A 23,780-nucleotide genomic window follows, 5' to 3' on the forward strand; every position below is an offset into this window, starting at 1 on the left:
GCAATTTCGCCAAAATTTTAGGTTACTTACAGTTACCTATCCCATTATTAACCCCTCTCCTACCTGATGAAATGACCACTGTAATTGGCTATCACAGGGGTCACGTGATCTGAAGCCCATTAAAAATTGAGGTTTGTTACAATTTTGCAAAAATTTGAGGTTACTTACAGTTACCTATCCCATTCTTTACCCTTCTCCTGCCCGATCACATGAGCACTGTGGACGTCACAGTGGTCACATGATCGGGAGCTGGCGGGATGGGCTAGATACCGAAAGTCTTTTATGACCGTTCAGCACAGATGTCCATGAACACATGTTGTAGCATTTTGACAATAAAGCTTAATCCCTTTGTTGCCACGTTACCTAGGTGGCAAGAGGTTAGGAAACTTTGCTAGATTTACAGTGCCTTGCAAAAGTATTCGGTCCCCTTGAACTTTGCGACCTTTTGCCACATTTCAGGCTTCAAACATAAAGATATAAAACTGTAATTTTTTGTGAAGAATCAACAAGTGGGACACAATCATGAAGTGGAACGAAATTTATTAGATATTTAAAACTTTGTTAACAAATAAAAAACAGAAAAATTGGGTGTGCAAAATTATTCAGCCCCTTTACTTTCAGTGCAGCAAACTCTCTCCAGAAGTTCAGTGAGGATCTGTGAATGATCCAATGTTGACCTAAATGACTAATGATGATAAATAGAATCCACCTGTGTGTAATCAAGTCTCCGTATAAATGCACCTGCACTGTGATAGTCTCAGAGGTCCGTTTAAAGCGCAGAGAGCATCATGAAGAACAAGGAACACACCAGGCAGGTCCGAGATACTGTTGTGGAGAATTTTAAAGCCGGATTTGGATACAAAAAGATTTCCCAAGCTTTAAACATCCCAAGGAGCACTGTGCAAGCGATAATATTGAAATGGAAGGAGTATCAGACCATTGCAAATCTAGGAAGACCTGGCCGTCCCTCTAAACTTTCAGCTCATACAAGGAGAAGACTGATCAGAGATGCAGCCAAGAGGCCCATGATCACTCTGGATGAACTGCAGAGATCTACAGCTGAGGTGGGAGACTCTGTCCATAGGACAACAATCAGTCGTATACTGCACAAATCTGGCCTTTATGGAAGAGTGGCAAGAAGAAAGCCATTTCTTAAAGATATCCATAAAAAGTGTCATTTAAAGTTTGCCACAAGCCACCTGGGAGACACCAAACATGTGGAAGAAGGAGCTCTGGTCAGATGAAACCAAAATCAAACTTTTTGACAACAATGCAAAACGTTATGTTTGGCGTAAAAGCAACACAGCTCATCACCCTGAACACACCATCCCCACTGTCAAACATGGTGGTGGCAGCATCATGGTTTGGGCCTGCTTTTCTTCAGCAGGGACAGGGAAGATGGTTAAAATTGATGGGAAGATGGATGGAGCCAAATACAGGACCATTCTGGAAGAAAACCTGATGGAGTCTGCAAAAGACCTGAGACTGGGACAGAGATTTGTCTTCCAACAAGACAATGATCCAAAACATAAAGCAAAATCTACAATGGAATGGTTCACAAATAAACATATCCAGGTGTTAGAAGGGCCAAGTCAAAGTCCAGACCTGAATCCAATCGAGAATCTGTGGAAAGAACTGAAAACTGCTGTTCACAAACGCTCTCCATCCAACCTCACTGAGCTCGAGCTGTTTTGCAAGGAGGAATGGGCAAAAATTTCAGTCTCTCGATGTGCAAAACTGATAGAGACATACCCCAAGCGACTTACAGCTGTAATCGCAGCAAAATGTGGTGCTACAAAGTATTAACTGAAGGGGGCTGAATAATTTTGCACGCCCAATTTTTCAGTTTTTTATTTGTTAAAAAAGTTTGAAATATCCAATAAATTTCGTTCCACTTCATGATTGTGTCCCACTTGTTGTTGATTCTTCACAAAAAATTACAGTTTTATATCTTTTTATGTTTGAAGCCTGAAATGTGGCAAAAGGTCGAAAAGTTCAAGGGGGCCGAATACTTTCGCAAGGCACTGTATATCCAGAAGTATGAATATGGTGAACAGATAACATGTGGTCCATCTGTCTCACTTGTGCCTCACATATTCTTCACAAAATAATAACTCTTCTGGCATGGCTTTCCTCACTCCTGTTGATATAAGAGGCAGCTGCTTTCACAGAGGTCTCTCTCAAAATCTAACATGCCTTGAAGAGGCAAGAACATTGGGCTCTACAGAGAGACACTGTATGTAGGCAGCTTTGGTACCTAAAGCCACTGTGTGTTGGGTAATTTGGATGCAAGGTCCATTTGCTAGAAAGAGACTCTGTTGTGTAGTTAGAACCAGACAGGTTGGATTTATGTGTTATGTTCAGTTGCAATGAGCAAGCTTCCACAATTATATACAAGGCTGCAAATGCAAATTATTAATATTATACAGGTTTTATTAACACTGGCAGTTTGCCCACAGCTTTACGATATAAAGGAGGCAGTACCATTCCCATCCAATTTAAGACAAGAGGTTTAGGAGTTTCCTGCTCGCAAGAGCTTATAATTTAAATGGGAGGGGCATGTGATAAAAAAGGTAATAACTGGTTGATAGAGACGCAGTAGTAGAACTACTAGGGTCCCAAAGGTTGCACTGCCACCATAGGGGGGCCCAAGATGGCAGGAAGGAGGCCTGTTGCAGAAAAGGTCTGGCTGCAGGACTCTAAGGCTCTAAGGCTCAGTTCACACTGCTGCAACCCCAATGTCATGTGGCTTGGCTGCAATTTGCTTGCGACTTTTGTTTATTGATTTAACACTGCAGTCTATGGCACTCATATCGCACCAAAGTCACAATAAAGTAGTGCAGGAACCTTTTTTTGTTACTTCGACTTGAGTCATATTGATTAAAATTGCGCCCTTTTGAAATGTTGTATGAAAAGCAGCAGCAGTGTGAACCGGGGCTTATAAAGAGCCCAGCAATGGAGTAAAGGGCATGAGGAAAGGGCCCTGGGACCAACATAAAAGGCCATGGGGCCGATAGAAAGGGCTCAGGGACCAAAGGATAGGGCTCAGGGACCGATTGAAAGGGCCCCAGAGACTGATGGAAAGGGTCCAGGCACCTACAGAAAGAGCCCAGGCACTGACAGAAAGGGCGCAGGGAGCTATGGAAAGGGCTCAGGGATCAATGGAAAAGGCTCAGGGACCGATTGAAAAGGCCCAGAGATCGATGGAAAGGGCTCAGGGACTGACAGAAAGGATCCAGGCATCTACAGAATGAGCCCAGGCACTGATAGAAAGGGCCCAGGGACCTACAGAAAGGGCTCAGGGACCAATAGAAAGGGCTCAGGGATCGATGGAAAGGGCTCAGGGACTGACAGAAAGGGTCCAGGCACCTACAGAACGAGCCCAGGCACTGATAGAAAGGGCCCAGGGACCTACGGAAAGGGCTCAGGGACCAATAGAAAGGGCTCAGGGATCGATGGAAAGGGCTCAGGGATCGATGGAAAGGGCTCAGGGATCGATGGAAAGGGCTCCGGGATCGATGGAAAGGGCTCCGGGATCGATGGAAAGGGCTCCGGGATCGATGGAAAGGGCTCCGGGATCGATGGAAAGGGCTCCGGGATCAATGGAAAGGGCTCCGGGATCAATGGAAAGGGCTCCGGGATCAATGGAAAGGGCTCCGGGATCAATGGAAAGGGCTCCGGGATCAATGGAAAGGGCTCCGGGATCAATGGAAAGGGCTCAGGGACCTACAGAAAGGGCTCAGGGACCAATAGAAAGGGCTCAGGGATTGATGGAAAGGGTTCAGGGATCGATGGAAATGGCTCAGGGATCGATGAAAAGGGCTCAGGGATCGATTGAAAGGGCTCCGGGATCGTTGGAAAGGGCTCCGGGACCGATGGAAAGGGCTCAGGGACCGATGAAAAAAAGGCTCAGGGACTGATGAAAAAAAGGCTCAGGGACCGATGGTAAGGGCTCAGAGACCAATGGTAAGGGCTCAGGGACCGATGGTAAGGGCTCAGGGACCGATGGTAAGGGCTCAGGGACCGATGGTAAGGGCTCAGGGACCGATGGTAAGGGCTCAGGGACCGATGGTAAGGGCTCAGGGACCGATGGTAAGGGCTCAGGGAGTGATGGTAAGGGCTCAGGGAGCGATGGAAAAGGCTCAGGGACCGATAGAAAGGGCTCAGGGATTGATAGAAAGGGCTCAGGGATCGATGGAAAAGGTTCTAGTAATGCCTATGAAGAGAAGGTCAAAGTTCAATCTTTAAGTGGAGGAAGGGTAGGCTTCCTTTAAGAGATGAGTTTTCAGGGATCACCTAAAGGTGGACAGTGCAGGAGTTAGCCATAAAGATTAAGGTATGGAGTTCCAGAGGATGGGGGAGGATCTATAGAAGTCCTGAAAGCAAGCACAGGAGGAGGTGTTGAGGGAGCTCTAGAGCATGTGGTCTTGGGAGGTGTGGAGAAGACTGTTTGGGTGATGAGGTTAGTGATGCAGCTCTGGGCAGTTGTTGATGGCTTTGCATGGTCTTCTTAGGAGTTTTAATTTTATTCATTGGGGGAGGGGGAGCCAGTAGAGGGACTGGCAAAGAAGGGTGGCGGACACCAACCAGTTGGTAAGGTGGATAAATCTGGTAGCAGCATTGATAATGAGACTGAAAAGGGGATATTCTGTGTAGAGGTAGGTCAACTCAATTACTTAAGAGCTGCAATAGTTGAGACGAGAGGAAATGAGGGAGTGAATTAGTAGCATTATGGTGTTGTTGGTTAAGAAGGGGCGCATTTTAGAAATGTTACAGAGGTGAAGGAGGTAAGATTTGGACAATGATTATATATGGGGCCGGAGATAGAGGTCAGAGTCCAGGATTACAGCTAGTACCCTGTCTTGAGGGAAGGGACTGATTTTCAGCTTTCAGCGCTGTAGCACTTTGAAAGACAATTGCTCAGTGATGCAACACTGTACCTATAGGATGTTTTTGTAATTTTTTTACGATAGATAGATCTTTCTTGTGATGGTATTTATTCACCACTGGGTTTTTCACTCTTTGCTAAACAAATAAAAAAAGACTGAACATTTTGCAAACAAGTAATTTTTCTTCTTCACGGATATGCGCTGATGAGTCTGCACTGATGGGCACTGATGAAGAGGCAATGATGGGCACTAATGAGGCGGCACTAATGAGCACTGATTGGGCTGCACTGATGATTAGTGCCCTAATTATCAGTGTAAACAATGTACCTGAGCTTTGTCTGTTATCGGCAATCCTTTGCTCACACAGACACAGCGTGTGAGGAAAGGACTGCCGATAATCGGCAAGTCTGTTTACACGTGACCAGCTGTGATTGGACACAGCTTATCACATGATAAAGGGCCGCTGTGACTGGCCCTTTACCCCGATCTGCAATCAGCTGTGTCCGAAGAACACAGCAGTAACAGAGCGTGCCCAATGCAAGCTGCAGGGGTTGGGATTCTGTGAAGGTGTCCATAAACACCCTCCCAGAACTGAAGGACCGCGTTGTAGTCATCTTTTGGCTATAGATAGCGCAGTCGGCAAGTGGTTAAAGAGTGAGCGGACTCAGGAGCAGAGAGGCGGACTGGCAACTTTTGGCTCAGGGGGCAAGTACAATCCAGAAGCCCATGGTGAAGTGACTTGGCCCCCCTCCCACTCTCCCTCTTCCTGGCCTCCTTCTGACCCCTATTCCAGGTCGAAGCTTCGCTCCAGGTACTCTCCACCCACCGTCCGAATCTGGGTTCCCAACCCGGCCAGCAGGGGGCAGTTGGGGGGGGCTGGAACAGCTTGGTTGGAGCTTGCCAGGGGAGAGTCTCCTGTGGGGCATGGAACCAGCCTCTGCTTAGACACAGTTTACACCACGTGTGTCAAACACAAGGCCCGCGGGCCGAATCTGGCCCTCCAGGCCATTTTAATGTGGCCCTCGCACCTCTCCTGCAGCTGCAGGAGAGCTCCAGACCCTGTGCTTTCTGCTTTCCAGCAATGCCTCCAGCATTTTTCCAGCAGCAGTACAAGGTAAGGGTGGTGCACTGTAATGTAAGGGAGGGTGGGGGGTTCAACTTCTGATGGTGGGGAGGCTCCTGACATCTTATGTAAGGGTAGGGGATGCTCTGAACATCTAGTCTTACAGATACAAAAGGCCCTTTTGAGCGCAATCATATTGCTGATTCGGCCCACGATTAAATGGAGTTTGCCACCCCTGGCTTACACAATTCATGCTGGTGGGAGGGGGGGGGGGGGAGCTGTGCTCTGTCCTTGTCTTCATTCTGCACACTGCACAGTAGGTCAGCAGCGGGGACTTCTTACTTCTCTTCACCAGGAATCCTTTAGGCATGTCTGTGGCAGAAGCAGTGCAGCCTTTTTACAGGGCATCAGAGCAGCCCAGGGGGCAATTGCCCCCCTGCCCCCTGGCCCAGTCCTCCCCTGGTTGAGGAGTAGTGAGGTAGATTTGGGTGTCGTCAGCATAGAGATAGTTTTGGAAGCCATGGGATGTTATCAACCGACCAAGGGAGGAGGTATACTAGTGTAGAAAGAGGCTAGAAGGGGTCCAACGACAGAACCTTATGGAACCCCTATGGAAAAGGAAAGAGTTTGAGGTTTTAAGCTTTTCTGATTCGGGTTAAACCTTGGGTATCAGGACAATATCCCCCCCGGACAATATCCCCCCGGACATTATCCCCCGGGACAATATCCCCCCTGGAAAACATCCCCCTGGACATAATCCCCCCGGGACAACATCCCCCTGGATAATATCCCCCCGGGACAACATCCCCACGGACAATATCTCCCCGGACATTATCCCCCGGGAAAACATCCCCCTGGACAACATCCCCCCGGGTAATATCCCCCCGGGACAACATCCCCCCATGATAACATCCACCGGGACAATATCCCCCCCCGGAAAACATCCCCCTGGACATAGGGTTAGAGGGTTAGGGTTAGAGGGGGGGATATTGTCTAGGGGGATGTTGTCCAGGGGGGGATATTGTCCGGGGGGATATTGTCTAGGGGGATATTGTCCGGGGGGATATTGTCCTAGAATCTTAGAAAATACCACGTGGAATCTCACCATATGAATAAAAACCCACTTTAAGCCTGTCTACCTTGAAAGATACGAAGGCTGAAGTCATTAAACTTGATATATCCTTTCACAATCCAAGCATAGTTGTCACCCCCCTCTTTTACAAACGTAATATGGGCCTGCTGATGCGGGTTTACAGATTCACAAACAACTCTTCCATGAAGCAGGTGTACACATACATGCAGCATTCAAACACGCATGAGAAAGCATTGAGCGTTGGAAGGAAAAATAAAAATTAGCACGGTGCTAATGCACAAATTCCAATTATATCTGTAGCCATTAATTTGATTAAATAACATTATTATTCATACACTGCTTTATCTTCGTCCTGCCTGGTGTGTCTTCATTTCACAGAATTACTAATAATTTTGCCTGTAGGTGACTAAACAGGAGAAGGGGGGAGAAAAAAACACTGCACATTGCAGAAAATGAGATTGGAGTTTCCCAGGTCGCCAGCAAAACAATCATATAAATAAATAATAAGATCAAGGATTAATTGCAATGCCTTAATAAAACCTTTGGATTCAGCGCCTTCTTGAAAATGGAAGTTGTTTGGGCTCTGGTATAATTTTTCTTATCAACTGGAACATATTTTCTGCCTGTGGTCACCCAGAGCCGCTATTCAGCAGTTGTTGGTTTTCGACTTTTTGTCCTGGAAACTTCTAGATATTAGGCTTCTGAAATCAATACAAATGCAAGATGCTGCCCCAACTTTCCCTGGCCGCTGGTGTTGACTTAGGCTTCGTTCACATATATGCGAATCGGATGCATGTTAAGCCGCATCCAATTTCCATGACATGTGCACCCGCAGCCTTTACTATGCAGCCGGCTCACATATGTGCGGTGCAGTGGCAGTGCGAATCTGCTGCGAATTGAAAAAGAGTCTTGTATGTTTTCTGAGCACTGGATTGAGGTTCACATGCACATTCCAGGCTATTCCTTTCTATGTGAACGCATCTGAGTCGCACATCATTTTTTAACAAAAATTCAATAAAAAAAAAAAAAAAAAAAAAAAAAACAGCGTGGGGGTCCCCCCGATCCATACCAGGTCCTTTTGGGTCTGGTATGGATATGAAGGGGAATTCCATGCCAAAATTAAAAAAATAAATAAAAATGGCGTGGGGTCCCCCCCCCCAAATCCATACCAGACTCTTTAGTCCAGAACAAATTTTAAGGGTGAACCCCCACACCAAAATTAAAAAAAAAAAATGGCATGGGGTCCCCTCAAAACTTATACCAGACCCTTATCTGAGCATGCAGCCTGGCAGGCCAGAAAAGGGGGGCCGAGCAAGTGCCCCCCCCCCCGCCCTCCGAACCATATCAGGCCACATGCCCTCAACATTGGGGGGGGGGTGCTTATGGGCAGGAGGGGGGCTCTGCTTCCCTACCCTAAAGCACCTTGCCCTTATGTTATTGGGGACAAGAGCCTCTTCCCCACAGCCCTGGGCAGTGGGCATGCACTGGTCAGTGACGTCACAAGGTGGCGGTGCTACCAGGTGACATCTTAAGGTAGCCCCTGTCACACGGCGGAGCAGGCAGAAGGAGGAAACCTTCAGTGCAGGCAGAGTTTTTTGTTTTTTTTCATTTTTCGGGCGTCGTAATTGATGATGGATCTACATTGGGGGACTTTTTTTTTTTTTTTTTTTTTTTAAATAAAGGAATTGTCAAAAACTGTGTCTTTGTTTTTATTTGCTTTTTGGGTGAATGAGTAGGGGTACAATGCACCCCATACTCATTCACATAGAAGGGGGACCGGGGTCTGGGGACCCCTTTGTTAAAGAGGGCTTACAGAATCCAATAAGCCCCCTGCCTGAAGATCCCCACAATCAAAGCCCAGGGTTCTGGGGAAGAGGCCCTTGTCCCCATTAAGATGGGGACAAGGTTCTATGGGGTGGGGGGAGGCAACGCCAACCTTGTCCCAAAGCACCCCCTCTCATGTTGAGGGAATGTGGCCTGGTATGGTTCGGGGGGGGGGGGGTAACTTGTTCACCCTCCTTTCCTGGCCTGCTAGGCTGCATGCTCGGATAAGGGACTGGTTTGGATTTTGGGGGAGACCGCACACCATTTTTTAAAAAGAATTTAAAAAATGTGTCAGTAGAGAAGGCATTGTTTAACATGAATACATTCACAGTGTCAAGTCCAAGTACGTTGTCCATCGCCAGACATTGCTCCTTTCCCTCTGATAATTCACCAGCCGTTAAGGAAAACAGAAGAGAAGAAGCAGAGTCTGGCAGAGGGCAATGTGCTTGGAACTGAAGCTATGGACTCCTATGGGATCCATGTTACACCACGCCTTCTCCACTGATGCATTTTACCCCAGCTATTGAGGTGAAACATGGAAGAGGAGATGCATCAGAGTATGGTAGAAGGAGAAGGTATTAAAGCTGTGAAAGCATTCATGTTACAACACACCTTCTCCACCGATGCATTTTACCCCAAATACAGAGATCAGGAACACTGACACATACATTGCAAGTTACGAAATTATAAGAAAGAGCATGGGTAGGGTTCTTCCAGACACTACACCTTTTCCTATGATGTGTTTGACCCAACTATTGAGGTCAAACACTCCAGAGGAGTAAGAGTCTGGTGGAGAACAGCATGCTTAGAATTGAAGCTGTGAACACATCTATGGTACACCACTCCTTCTCATCCATGTTACACAATGACTTCTCTGCTGATGTTTTTTTACCCCAACCGTTGAGGTGAAATATGCAAGAGGAGAAGAAGCAGATAATAGCAGAGGGCAATATTCTTGGAATAAAAGTTTTAATCACATCTATGTTACACCACTCCACTGCTGATGCATTTCACCCCAACTATTGAAGTGAAATGCACTAGAGGAGAAGGAGCAGAGTCTGGCAGAGGGAGACGTGCTTGGAATTGAAGCTGTGAATGCATCCATGTTACACCACTCCTCTTATGTTGAGTTTCATCCCAACTGATGAGGTGAACACACTAGAGGAGAAGAAGCAGAGTCTGGTGAAGGGCAATATGCTTGGAATCGAAGCCATAAACTCATCCATGTTACACCATACCTTCTCCAATGATGTATTTCACTCCAACTATTGAGGTGAAATGCACTAGAGGAGAAGAAGCAGAGTCTGGTGAAGGGCAATATGCTTGGAATCAAAGCCATAAACTCATCCATGTTACACCATACCTTCTCCAATGATGCATTTCACCCCAACTATTGAGGTGAAATGCACTAGAGGAGAAGAAGCAGAGTCTGGTGAAGGGCAATATGCTTGGAATCGAAGCCATAAACTCATCCATGTTACACCATACCTTCTCCAATGATGCATTTCACCCCAACTATTGAGGTGAAATGCACTAGAGGAGAAGGAGCAGAGTCTGGCAGAGGGAGACGTGCTTGGAATTGAAGCTGTGAACGCATCCATGTTACACCTCTCCTCTTCTGTTGAGTTTCATCCCAACTGATGAGGTGAACACACTAGAGGAGAAGAAGCAGAGTCTGGTGAAGGGCAATATGCTTGGAATCGAAGCCATAAACTCATCCATGTTACACCATACCTTCTCCAATGATGCATTTCACCCCAACCATTAAAGTAAAACACACTGAGAACAATTTGAGCCTGATAGAAGATGATGTGCTTGTAATTGAAGCTGTGAACTCATTCATGTTACACTACTCCTTTTCATCCATGTTAAAGCACACCTTTTATACTGACGCATTTCACTCCAAGCAACATGCCAGAGGAGAAGAAGCAGAGTCTGAAAGAGGGCAATGTGCTTGAAACTGAAGCTGCAAACTCATCCTTTTACACTGCTCCTTCTCATCCATGTTACAACTTGCCTTCTCCAATCCAAGCTAGAGGAGAAGGAACAGAGTATGTGCTTGGAATTGAAGCTGTGAACTCATCCATGCTAGAATAAAGTTTTATGCAGAAAAAAAAAAAAAGACAAGACAGATGCATAGCTTTTTTGAATTAACTTGGCTTCTGAGTTATTGGACCCAGGGTACCAGAGATTGATAATGAAAAGAACCAGAGTAATAACTAAGCACACATCTTAGTGTGTGAAACGCGTCTACCTTGCCATTTTTTTGGCCACATTGGGATGTCCAATAAACCTGGATTTTGACCACATCTGAGTGCAACCATTTCTTTTCATTATTGACTGTCCATGGAGGCGAGCCGGGGCGAGCACCGCTGTTGGTCATCAAGCTTCCCATTACCTTGAGCAGTGTATCTCTTTCCTTTGTACCAGAGATTGATGCTCACAGCCACACAAAAGTTGCCTCCCTCCAATATTGGTAAAAAATCTGAATTTTTTTTCAAAGTTCCTAACACCCAGCAATACTCCCCTTAATCCACAGTCTCTCCATCATCCTCCCTGCTGATTCTGGTTGAGCCGATTGGTCTGCTGGAGTTGCTGTCCATGCAGGTTTCCAACCAGTTTTGTTCCTGTGCTCATCAAGGATGGATTCCTGATGAATGAAAACTGGAAGGAGCATTGTAAACCTTGCCGGAAAGGAAGGAGGGGTTATCAGCAGGCACATCACATTGTCCTATATGGGCAAAGTGTCAGTCCTCTTTAGGAATACTACATATTACCACCTTTCTAAGATGTATCTCCAATATGGTAGCCCCCCATTATCTACAGCAGGTTGGATTGTTCTTACTGAATGTGGTAGAAACTCCAGAGATCAGGAACACTGACACAGTGCACATACCAAGTTATGAATTTATAACAAAGAGCATAGGTAGGGTCGGCAAGAGCAGGACAGCGACCCCTACAGGTTGTAAACATAAATGCTATAAGCAGCAACAATGGACAACTTACCGACTTGGCAGTGGCAGAGATGTACTGGACCACCATCTCATGCTTTCTTGACAGGTCCTTCTGACGTAAAGGTGCCTTTCGCTCTTCATTCAAATTCATGTCCTCCTGTAAGCAAGAAGAAAAGAGGATTAATGTTACCGGTTTCCCGCTTACTCCTTGCCATTTCCAGAAATGTGTGCATGGGAATGTTATACATGGTTTGTTTCATGCAATAAGGAACCCATTCAAATAAATGGGCTGAAATATCACAACACACAATAATACAAGTACCACCATTAGGGGTGTACAGGCAGTCCTCCTGTACTGGGCATGGGGTCCTATCAGGTCGGGAGTGATCCAATGGGGACTGCCCATGGCTTACCCCCCTCCTCAGAGTTTAGGTGGTCTCCCTGGTGGTCTTAAATAGCTCCTCCCCAGTGCCCCATATAGAGTCTCCTGGGGTCGGAAACCGGGGGGGGGGGGGGCTCAGCAGCCTCTCCCTGAGCAGCTGGAGGTGGTGGGTGGGGCCCAGGGGTGTGGCAATCCCTCCTCTTCTCGCACAAGTGACTGCTTTTTCTGGCAGATCCAGAAGCTGAAGATGGGGAAGAAGAAGCAGCAGAGATAGCAATCCTGCAAGTCTTTCATCTCCAGCCATGCGGTAAGTGACTACACTGCCACAACATACTGCCCTATCCTCCCTCTACATAATGCTCATTGACTGCCCTACCACCGCATACTGCTCACTGACTGTCCTGCCAATACATACTGCCGACTGACTGCCTTGCCAATACATACTGCTCATTGACCATCCTACTACTACTATATACTGTTCACTGATCGCCTTACCATTACATACTGTTCACTGACCACCCTACCACTATATACTGCTCAGACTGCCCTACCACTACATACTGCTCACTGACTGCCCTGCCAGTACATAAGAATTGATTTAATAAAACTGGAGAGTGCAACATCTGGTGCAGCTGTGCATGGTAGCCAATAAGCTTCAAACTTCAGCTTGTTCAATAAAGCTTTTTGTTATGTGTAATCAAGATTTATTGAGTTCCAGGCAATTACATATAATACAGAAAAATAAAAACTGCTAACCATGCAGCAGCATGAAAAGAAAAACAAAAGAAAAGAAAAACCACAGAATCTGGCCTTAATGGACTACCAGTCAATTTTTGTTATTCTGAACTATACACAGATATGAGGATTTAACACAGTTATTACCCATATGCCGCCATCAATGGGAGATGGCTCTGGCAGAACCTCCCTAATAAAGGCTACATTTACATAGGTGTGAGTAGTGCATCAAAGGACACTGGTCAATGACACTATAGCATTCTTACAGAGTGAAATGAAAGTCCTCTGATCCGAGTTTAGGAGACCCTTCCTCCGGCCGACTAGACCCAGAGATAAGAAAAAGAACAAAGTTTAACCAAAAAAAAATACTGGTCTCAATAGCACCGGGGAGGTAACCTCCCAAGCTTAAATTGGAAGTGGAGTCATGCAGCTTCTACTAAAAATCTCAAGATAGCACATTGCTTCACCATCGGTTGAGAGCTGTGGTACCCCCCTCAGACTGTATATCGTGCATGCATGTGTAATTATCTCGTGCATTTAGGATGATTGGGATATAGTAGGCCCAGCAGTTTTCCCAATGAGGAATACATCAACCCAGACCATATGTCTAAAAATTGTAGTTCTTTATTCTGGCTTCTGTAAACCCATCTCTCTGCCTCCATTATTCTCTCCACCTCCCTCCGCCAGTCCTCCGAAGTGGGACAGGTCAGGGCCGGTACAAGGGGTGGGCAGAAGGGATGGGTGCCCTGGGCGGAACAGTTTATTGTAGGAAGGGGGGCGCAGGTGAAGTACTGGCAGTGTTTTCTGGGCAAAAGTTTGTGACTTCCGCCGGCCGCGCTACAATGCTGCAGAGCTGTAAGGATGTGCCAAGTGCGCTCCTGAACCTGGCACAAGCCTAGGACCCGGCCTCCACTTCCCTGTCAAGCAGAGCCGCAGAGTAATCGCCGCCTGACAGGTGCTTCTAAGTCCTGGCACTGCATGACTTTACCAAGAGGCTGGCCGGGAGGTGGGTTGGGAGAGGATCATAGAGAGCAGCCAGGCAGCGAGTGAAGTGTGACTGAAGAGGAGGAACCAACCAACCAATCAGGCAGCGAATCTCAAAAGTAAGCAGAGGGGCATCTACTGATTAATCAGCTAACTTGGGGGGAGGGGTTGGAGGGGAGAGGAGAGGTGAGGTTAAATAATTACCAATGATATTTAAAATACAGGCATACCCCATTTTACATACACTCACGAGTATGGACACATCTTGGTCGGCTTGGCATGGCACTACTCCCGGTTTTTAACATTGGCGTCTATAGGAAATCTTGGTCAACTTGATATGGCACTGCTGCCGGTTTTTAACATTGGTGTCTATGGGAAATCTCAGTCAGCTTGATATGGCACTGCTCCCTGTCTAACATTGGTGTCTATGGGAAATCTTGGTCAGCTTGACATGGCACTGCTCCCGGATTTTAACATTGGCATCTATGGGAAATATTGGTTTTGAAATGACACTGACTTTTTCTTTATACCCGGGGGCGGGGGCGCAGTTTGCCATCTTCGCCCTGGGCACCAGGTGACCTTGTCCTGGCACTGGGACAGGTTCTCTGCCTCCAGTACCTGGGAATTATGCATTTAGCTGCATTCAGCAAATGCGGAGTCACGCTGTGTATATATGATTTCATAGAGGAGGCGGTATCGTGGAACAGGTAATGAAGAGGGAAAAATTAAATGGGTGGTCTTCTGTATCCAGGGTGAGATGTCCTGCCAAAACATTTGAATTTTAGGGCAAGTCCACCCAGGGCCAGGACAAGGGGTGGGCAGGAGGGACTGCTGCCCTGGGCACTAAGGTATTGTGAGGAGGGGGGGTGCCATGTGGAGTTTGGGGGGGGCAGCACAGGGAGTTTCGGGGGAGGGAATTTGAGCCGTGGGGACGCAGATTGGCATGTTCGCCCTGGGTTCTAGATAACCTTGTCCCAGCACTGTGTCCACTACAAATGTAAATAGGTACCCTCTTGCGGGCAGCCCCCCAACACTTAGGATCCATCCTAGGGAAAATTTTCGCTAGGCGGTGGGGGGTATGATACCATCAGGAAAGGAACTTATAGCAGGATTCCTGCTTTTTTTGTACTCATAGATGAGACGTGGGAGAGCTTTATTATTTTTTGCAGCTGGTGTGGAGTCTTCCACTCACGTATAAAGTAAGGGGTAGTTTGTGACTGTGCCCTCAATAAGAGCTGGTATGTGTGAGACAATAGATGGGAGGTGTCCAAATGATAGGCACACATGCCCTTGAATTCTGTAAAGGAGTCTGAGGCGCGAAGTTTGGGGTGTAATTTATTGAGGAAGTTCTGCAGTTGCCTATGACGCCATCCAGGGACACTGTTCATGTCTTTGTCTCAATTGATCCAGGGTGAGGATATGCCCTGTGGGGGCAATTTTTAAATATCTAGTGTCTCCGTCTGTGCCCCAGTGCTGAAAAAGTTATGCTTCTTCACCTGGAGCAAACCATGGAAATCCCCCCCAGGGGGGCCATCAGAGAAGTCGGGGGAGCCAGCTACCCATTTCTTTTCATTCCATCCCACATTCTCAGGGTGGTTAATGTAAGAGGAGAGACCCAGGTAGACAGGCCCCTATCAGTGGCAGGAATCCAGGGCGCCCCTACAAAATGACGATCCACTATGGTTTTTTCCAAGGCATTTTTTTGGGGTCTTTGGAGGCAGGCATAACATCTGAACTTGTGTATAGGGGTATACATACACACATACTTATATGTATTTATACGCTTACACATATATAGGTGTGATAGGAGCCAAGCCATATGGGTGTTAATTTTTTTAATTAGTGCAAGCATACATTTCTGCTCCTTTCACACCTATATATATGTAGGTGTATATATACATATCAGTATGTGTGTATATATACCCCTGCACAGAAGTTCAGATGTTATGCCTGCCTCCAAAGAACCCCAAAAAATGCCCATAAAAACGCCTGCTGCAAACCGGCAAGGTGTGAAAATAGCAGAGCCATATCCCTGTTCTATATTAATTCTAATACAAACAAACTTTTTTTTTCTGGTTCTGGACATGCTACAGAGCTGAAACTTCACAGGTACACTTTTTAGACTCTCCAGACACTATATCCAAATCTCATTTTTTTTTTAAATTTTTTCAATAATTGGCTCTCTATCAAAAATGAAAATTTTTAAGAACTTTTTTTTTGTGTGATTAATAGTCTCTGGGGTCCCATTGATTTCAATGGGGTTCTGAAATCCGGGCCGAACTTTTGGGAAGTTTGGGTGTTCTGGTCGAACTGAACTTTTCAAAAGTTCGATAATCCCTAATCAGCATACGCCGATAGTTTGTGTTTGACCGAGCCCCCACGGACACCTCGTAAATCTGCGTTACTTCTAATCTTGCGTAGGAAAGATTCTAGGACTAGTGGAAATAATGAGGGTGAAAGGGGGCAACCTTGCCTAGTATCATTACATATGGTGAACAGGGAGGAAAGAGTTCCGTTCACCTTGATCCTGGCCTTCGGGAGGTGGTATAACGCCAGTATCCATCCCAGCATTTTCTGTCCAAGGCCCAGCCTAGACAGGGTTTCCTCCAGGTATAGCCAGTCCACACAATCAAAGGCCTTCTCGGCGTCATTCAACAAGAGTAACGCCGGAGATTTAGAGGGGCCATGATGCAGCCAATGAAGGATATGGATAGCCTTGACAGTATTGTCCTTGGCCTCCCTGTCAGGGATGAACCCAGTCTGGTCCAGATGGATTTTGGACATTATTGTATCTTGCAACCGTAAGGATAGAATTTTTGAAAAGATTTTTGTGTCAGAATTTAATAAAGATATGGGCCGGTAATTGTGGCATACCGAAGCATCTTTCCCCAGTTTGGGTAAGACTATTATGTGTGCCAATAGGGCTTCTTTGGGGAAGGGATTTGAAGCACTGATAGCATTAAGGTACGTAACAGAGAGGTCGTAGTAAAACATGGGATAGTTTTTTTATAGTATGCGTTGGAAAACCCATCCGAGCCCGGACTCTTCCCATTGGGAACAGCAGCAATAATTGAAGCTATTTCCATAGGGGTGATCGGGCATTCTAGGTCTTGAATAACCTCATTTGACAGAATTGGAAAATCTATTTCCTGCAGGTACTCCTGAATTAGGGTATGTTTGCGTTGGACTGTCTGGGAACTAGTGGGAGGGTTAAGGTTATATAAGGACTGGTAATATTTTTGAAATTCTGTGGCAATACGTGATGGAGCCATCGTGAACCAACAGCTTATGCACATGACAGAGACTGTTTTTTCCTAAGGGCCTGTGCTAGGAGACGCCCACATTTTTTTTAAAATTCATAGAATATGTTAGCATAAAACCGAAGTTTATTCCGTGCCCTACGTTCTAAACACTCCGTCAATTTGGATCTTAGGTCTTTTAATTTATTTTCATCCGTTGGCAGTAAGAAGGATTTATGCCTCTGCTCTAATCGTCTGATCTCCTCCAGTGGATCAGCCACCTCTTGAAGTTTTTGTTTTTTGAGCATAGTACCATGACTGATCAGTTCTCTGTGAATCACCGCCTTGTGGCCTTCCCAATGCGATTGTACCGAGACCTCATCAGTGGAATTTAGCTTGGAGTAGGACTTGAGTGAGGATTCCAGGTTTTTCAATACTTCGTTGTCACCCAGTAAATTTTTATCAAGCCGCCATGTCCATTCTCTCCTTCCAAGGTCTTAAGAGATATGGGAGCATTTAAGAGATATGGGAGCATGGTCAGAAATAGTTATCTGCCCAATAGAGGCATTGACAAGGCGGTGGAGATGATACTGATCCAGATAGAGGAGATCTAGCCTGGAATAAGAGTTATGAGCTCCGCAGTAAAAACTAAAATCTTTTATAAAAGCATGTTTGCCCTCCAGCTATCCACCAGATGCAATGAACACAGTCGTTTCTGAAAGTGTTTCCTATCTTTAAAGCATAACTCCACTTTTGTTGAGAAAAAAAAAGCATTCCCCTCTGGGTGATCTCTGTACATTACAAGGATTTTAAAAAACTTTGTTGCAGATTCCTACCTTTTGTTATTTTGAAGAAATCATTGTTTGTTTCTCTGTGCTGAGTGGGTCAAATGGGAGTGGTTTCATAATAATCTATCTCATGTGGCAGCTGCAGAGCACTAAGGGGGAAAGCTGCTGGGCCTGCATTCCTTTAGACGTGTTCCTATTGGGAGTATCTCCCCAAAAATAAAATTTTTGTTGCAGGGGATGCCAGAAATCTGACTTGTATCTTAGTGCAGACTTCTGGGAAAATTGGTGAGCCAATCACACAAACAGGAAACAATGTTTCTGGGGGTGTGGTCAGTATATATTCTGTGTACAGAACAGCTCTAGGTTTCCATATTGCATGGCATTTTCAGAAAATTACAGCAGCTGCAGATTGAATAGGAAAGGTCATTTTTAATAACATTCAATCACAATATGATTTGTGTCACAATTGTATACGCTATATTGTTTCTTCTTTATTTTGCAATTTTCTTTCCCCACGAAAGTGGAGTTACCCTTTATATGAAAACGCTGCTCTCCCAGATGAGGTATCCATCTGGGGATCCGGAGGCAGGTTGAAATCCCCTCCCATAATTAGAAGGCCTTCTCTAAACATGGACAATTCTCGTAAAACTGTGGAAAGGAAGTTAAAGGTGCGTATGTTTGTTTGATTACCTGCCTTCAGGATCTAGGATCTGCGACACTAGGACAATAGGACAAAAGGTCATCTCTTATGTATGGCTACAGCTACCCCCCTAGCTTTAGGAACCGGGGAGGGGCATAACTACCACTGTGCATACACTGAGTAAGGAATTTATGGCACTTTTCCACTGCAAGTATCGGCTCGGCTCCACTCGGCCCTGCTTGGCTCGGTTTGGTTTTCCACTGCATGGTACCGCATGGTACGGTGTTGGCACGGTTTGGTACGGTTTGCTTTTCCACTAAAGTAAAGTGGGTGGGATAACAATGATTCTCTGACCAATCAGTGGCTAGTAGTGACAAACAGTCAAGGCTGCATGCAAAGGATTGTGGGATATGATACCGGTAAGGCCCTCTTGGAACCACAACTGAGGTGGTACTGTTTAAGCGAGCCGTACCGTTCGGTTCCATGTAGTGGAAAAGCGCCGCCGTACCGTATGGAACCGTTCCAACACTGTACCATGTGGTACCATTCAATGAAAAAGCACAAAAGTGAGCCGAACCGTTCGGTTCCATGCAGTGAAAAAGCACCATAAGACGTGGAGGTTGCAGCAAAATGGGTCTCCTGGAACATCACGATATGAGGGTTAATGTGGCGGAGTTCTTGCCACACCTTGCTACGTTTGGTAGGAGAGCATAGCCGCCTAATGTTGTAAGAAAGTATTTTTAAGTGAGACATCATCCTGGCATGGTGACCATGCGGCGTCTGTGTAGCAGTACACAACGTCAAGGGGATCCCCTCAGGCGACCTATAATCAAGCCAAGCTATGTTTCCAAGTTGCATGTACAATAATCCCAGGTGCAAAGAGATCACTATTAAACATCACATAATAAATAACCTTAAAAAAAAAAAACACCTAAACAGGCTTGCATCCAATGGGTGCAAACAAAGAACAGCTAAGGGTTTGCTGAAGGTCACCCATGTCTGGGTGGCATCCAGGAACCCTCGTGAAGGGGGTCGGATCTTAGGGCGAACGTAGCTGGAAAGAAGCATGATGCAGCTATGTGAGATCCCCGGGCTTATCAAAAATGAAAAATTAATAAACACAAAGGGACAATCAACCAGAATAAGCTACTATGTGTCATATACCCTGTAAACATTAGGATCACTGATCTTGTGACTTGTAGGTAGGGTGGCACAGCCGATGGGCAGGCGGGACCAGCAGAAGAACTGGAAGTATCCGGTTCGGGAGTCAGTCCAGGAAGTAAACTCCCAGTGCCCCTACTACCCATCTACACTCAGAACCTAACAAGGATAACATTGTTATACATCAGTTATGTTATAGGCCACCTCCTATAGCAATTATTTATGATCAGCAATGTAGGTGTAAAGGTAGCAAAAAGGGAAATACTAAGTTCCGTGGACAGGAGTTTCACGAATAAAAGCAAAATAGGAGGCAAGGTCAGCCATCCCTTGCTGCAGCATCTGAAGAGGCTCATCTGCTAGGTTGCCAGCATCGACAAAACCGTTGAGGGGCCATGGGCCTAGCGGGATGGAGATGTCCGTTACAAATCGCCAGTCCTCAAAGTCCAGTTGTGGCATGGATATCCAGGAATTTAGGAAGATCATCTATGTTGTGGAGTGTCGCTGTTTTCCCATCGTTCTTCGATGTAAGGCGAAAGGGGAAACCCCAGGTGGCACCTTCTCAGCGGAGGACGTCCAGTACAGGATGATGGGTTCTGCGCATAATCAGTGTCTGTCTACATAAGTCCAGAAAGGAAGGAAATCTGTGCGCCATCAAAATCAAGACGGCCTCTACCACACATGGCTCTTATGATGGCTTCCTTGATCGATTACCTTTGGAGCCTACATACAGGGTTTGCCGACGTTCTGCGGTGGTGGGATAGGAGCCCTAAGTGCCCAGTCAATTTCTATGCATCACCTAGGATTTGTGTGAAAATCCCTTGTAGTGTGGGTATCAAATCTGGCGCCTGCATTGCTTCAGGCAGACCTCTGATACGTATGTTTTGCCTCTTCTCCTTGTTCCCATAATCATCTAGTTGCAAAAGAAAAGATTCAACCATATTATCTTGCCTCTGTGTTCTGTCCTTTAAGGCTAATACTGAGCTTGTAATATCCTCCTGGCCAGATTCCAGCATCTCAATCCTGTTACCCAAAGCTGCAGTCTAAGATTTTAAATGATCTAGGGCCTCTTTAAAATTAGCTTTGATTGTGGAAATCAGCAGTGAAATATCAGATTTAGTGGGTACAGCTCTAATTTATTCCTTTAAGCCCCAAACTCTGTCCAAGTCACTCAGCAGGGAATCTGCACGTGATTGTGAGGCTGAGGCATGAGAGGGAGCTGGGCTGTGGCACTGTACTTGGTCTCTGTGATGCAGAGGAGAGGGCTGTGGACCCGAGCAGGGAGAAGAGGCCGTGGACAGCGATTTCGTGCCATCTTGGCACCCTCCATGTGCATGTCAGGGCCACTAGAGAAGTAGGAGGAGTCCAGAGCTCCCAAGCAGTTGGGAGGAGGTTCTTTGGCGGCTGGGCATGCTGTAGTGGATGTCCCTTCTGTAAAGTGATGAAAGCCCGGGTAGAAGCAGGAACTCACCAAAGTGGCAGCCTCACAGTGGCATGTCCAAGCCACGCCCCCTGTTCAATTAAGCTTTGACAATAAAAACCTGAAAGCTGATTGGTTTCTATGCAGAGCTGCACCAGATTTTGCACTCTCCAGTTTTAGTAAAAAAAATAAATAAATTACATACTGCTCACTGACAGCCCTATCACTACACACTGCTCACTGATTTCCATACCACTACATACTGCTTACTGACCAACCTAACACTACATTACTGCTCACCCTACAGCTACATACTGCTCACTGACAGCACTACCACTACACACTGCTCACTGATTGCCCTACCACTACATACTGCTCACTGACCGTCCTGTCCCTATATGTTGCTCACCGACTGCTCTACAATTACATACTGCTCACTGACTGCCCTGAAAATACAAACTCACTGACCACCTTACTACTACACACTGTTCACTGACTGCTTTACCACTACATACTGCTTATTGACCACCCTCCCACTACATATTGCTCGCTGACTGCTCTACAACTACATACTGCTCACTGACTGCTCTACAACTACATACTACTCACTAGTTGCTCTACAACTACATACTACTCACTAGCTGCTCTACAACTACATACTACTCACTAGTTGCTCTACAACTACATACTACTCACTAGCTGCTCTACAACTACATACTACTCACTAGCTGCTCTACAACTACATACTGCTCACTAACTGCCCTGCCAATACATACTGCTCACTGATTGGCCTACCACTACTGCTCACTGATTGCCCTACCACTACATATTGCTGACTGACTGCCTTACCACTACACACTGCTCACTGACCACCCTACCATTACATACTGCTCACTGACTGCCATGCCAGTGCATATTGCTCACCGACTGCCCTACCATTACATACTGTTTACTGACTACGCTACCACTACATACTGCTCACTGACCACTACATACTTCTCACTGACCATCCCACCACTACATATTGCTCACCGACTGCCCTACCACTACATACTGTTTATTGACCACGCTACCATTACATACTTAACACTGACTGCCCTGCACTTTCCTATTGCTATATACCACACACTCCACAGTTGTGCAGTGCAATTGCATACTGCCCTGCACTGCATATTGCACATTGCACTTTTCTATGTACTGCCCTTCACTGACATTACAGTCACCCCAAGCGGGGTAATAAAGTGGGGCCCTGTTAGTACGGGACCCCAAGATTTTTATAGGCTGCCCTGATTAACTCTCAACACTTTGCAAAGGTATGAACATAGCCTAAAAGTCTTGCTGCCTCTCCAGGGAGAGAGTGACTTGCAAGAGAGTGCACATTACTTTCCAAGTCGCTTAGCAGATGAATCGAACTTGACATTGGCTTCTTGGCTGTGTATTTAGTGGTTTGGTTGGAGAGGCCCTTTAAAGTTAATTTTACAAAGTGAAATTATGCTAATTTGTGGGAGCTGAATTCATTACCCCACCTGTTACTTTGTAGCACAGCGGAAATATGCGCTTGTCACATCTGTTCCCGAGAACGTGTCTCAGCTGTGAAAGTGCGGGGCCGAAGTGAGTGACAATCTGCCACAGATGAAGCTCACTTTCTGAAACTACACAGTGATCGAATACTCGGTGAGACACAGCAAGGTGTGACAGTGGGGTATGCGGTCATATCACACTTACAAACACTGCGTTGGCTTTTGCCACCGCTGCTGGGAGAAGAGCAAGGATTCCAACTGGAAGAAAGGATTTGAGAAAGAAAATTAGCGAGTTTTACTAAAACCGGTTCAGCTGTGCATGGTAGCCAATCAGCTTCTAATGTCAGCTTATTCAATTAAGCATTGACAATAAAAACTGGAAGCTGATTGGTTTCTATGCAGAGCTGCACCAAATTTTGCACTCTCCAGTTTTAGTAAATCTCCCCCCAATGCTTCTCATCTATAGCAATACACTAAGCAATGTACTGAGGGCACTATGTAGGTGACAATTGCTCAGTCATTCATAGGCAGCTTTGTATTCTCTGAATGAATACAAGACTTCCTCTGCTTGGCTAGGGCGGAAATTGTAAAATCAACCCCCCCCCCCCCCCGACTCTCTGCCTCAGCCTACCAGAACAAGCTGTATTGTATTGTATTAACTCAGAAAATACAAAGCTGCCTATGAATGGCTGAGCGCCGATCAACCTGACTCAGTTTTGTTCTAGGAGTGGGATGAGAAGGGAAGTATGAAGCTTCAGCTACATACATTATACAGCACTGTGCTCCAGCAGCATGATGGGAAATTCCAGTCCCGCTCCTGCAGCACAACACTATATATCTGCTGTACAGATTGCTCACTTCCTGGTTTTTGCTTTTTTGCATATTTGTCACACTTAATTGATTCAGATCATCAAACAAAATTTAATATTACACAAAGATACCCCGAGTAAATCCAAAAGGCAGTTTTTAAATCATGATTTCATTTATTAGGGGAAAAAAGCTATCCAAGCCTGCCTAGACCTGTAAAAGTAATTATCCCCTGGACCTAATACCTGGTTGCGCCACCCTTGGCAACAACAACTGCAATCAAG

General features: G+C 46.0%; 1 protein-coding gene across 1 annotated transcript in view; it reads right to left on the reverse strand.

Moving 5' to 3' along the window:
- DIAPH2 (diaphanous related formin 2) overlaps positions 1-23,780 on the reverse strand; it is a 1,824,032-nt gene that overhangs the window by 1,611,916 nt on the left and 188,336 nt on the right. The window contains exon 4 of the mRNA XM_082263377.1: positions 11,876-11,980. Coding sequence (XP_082119503.1) covers positions 11,876-11,980 — 105 coding nt within the window. The remainder of the gene's footprint in view (positions 1-11,875; positions 11,981-23,780) is intronic.

The sequence above is a fragment of the Pelophylax lessonae genome, assembly GCF_965119305.1.
Source record: "Pelophylax lessonae genome assembly, chromosome: 7".
NCBI lineage: Eukaryota > Metazoa > Chordata > Amphibia > Anura > Ranidae > Pelophylax > Pelophylax lessonae.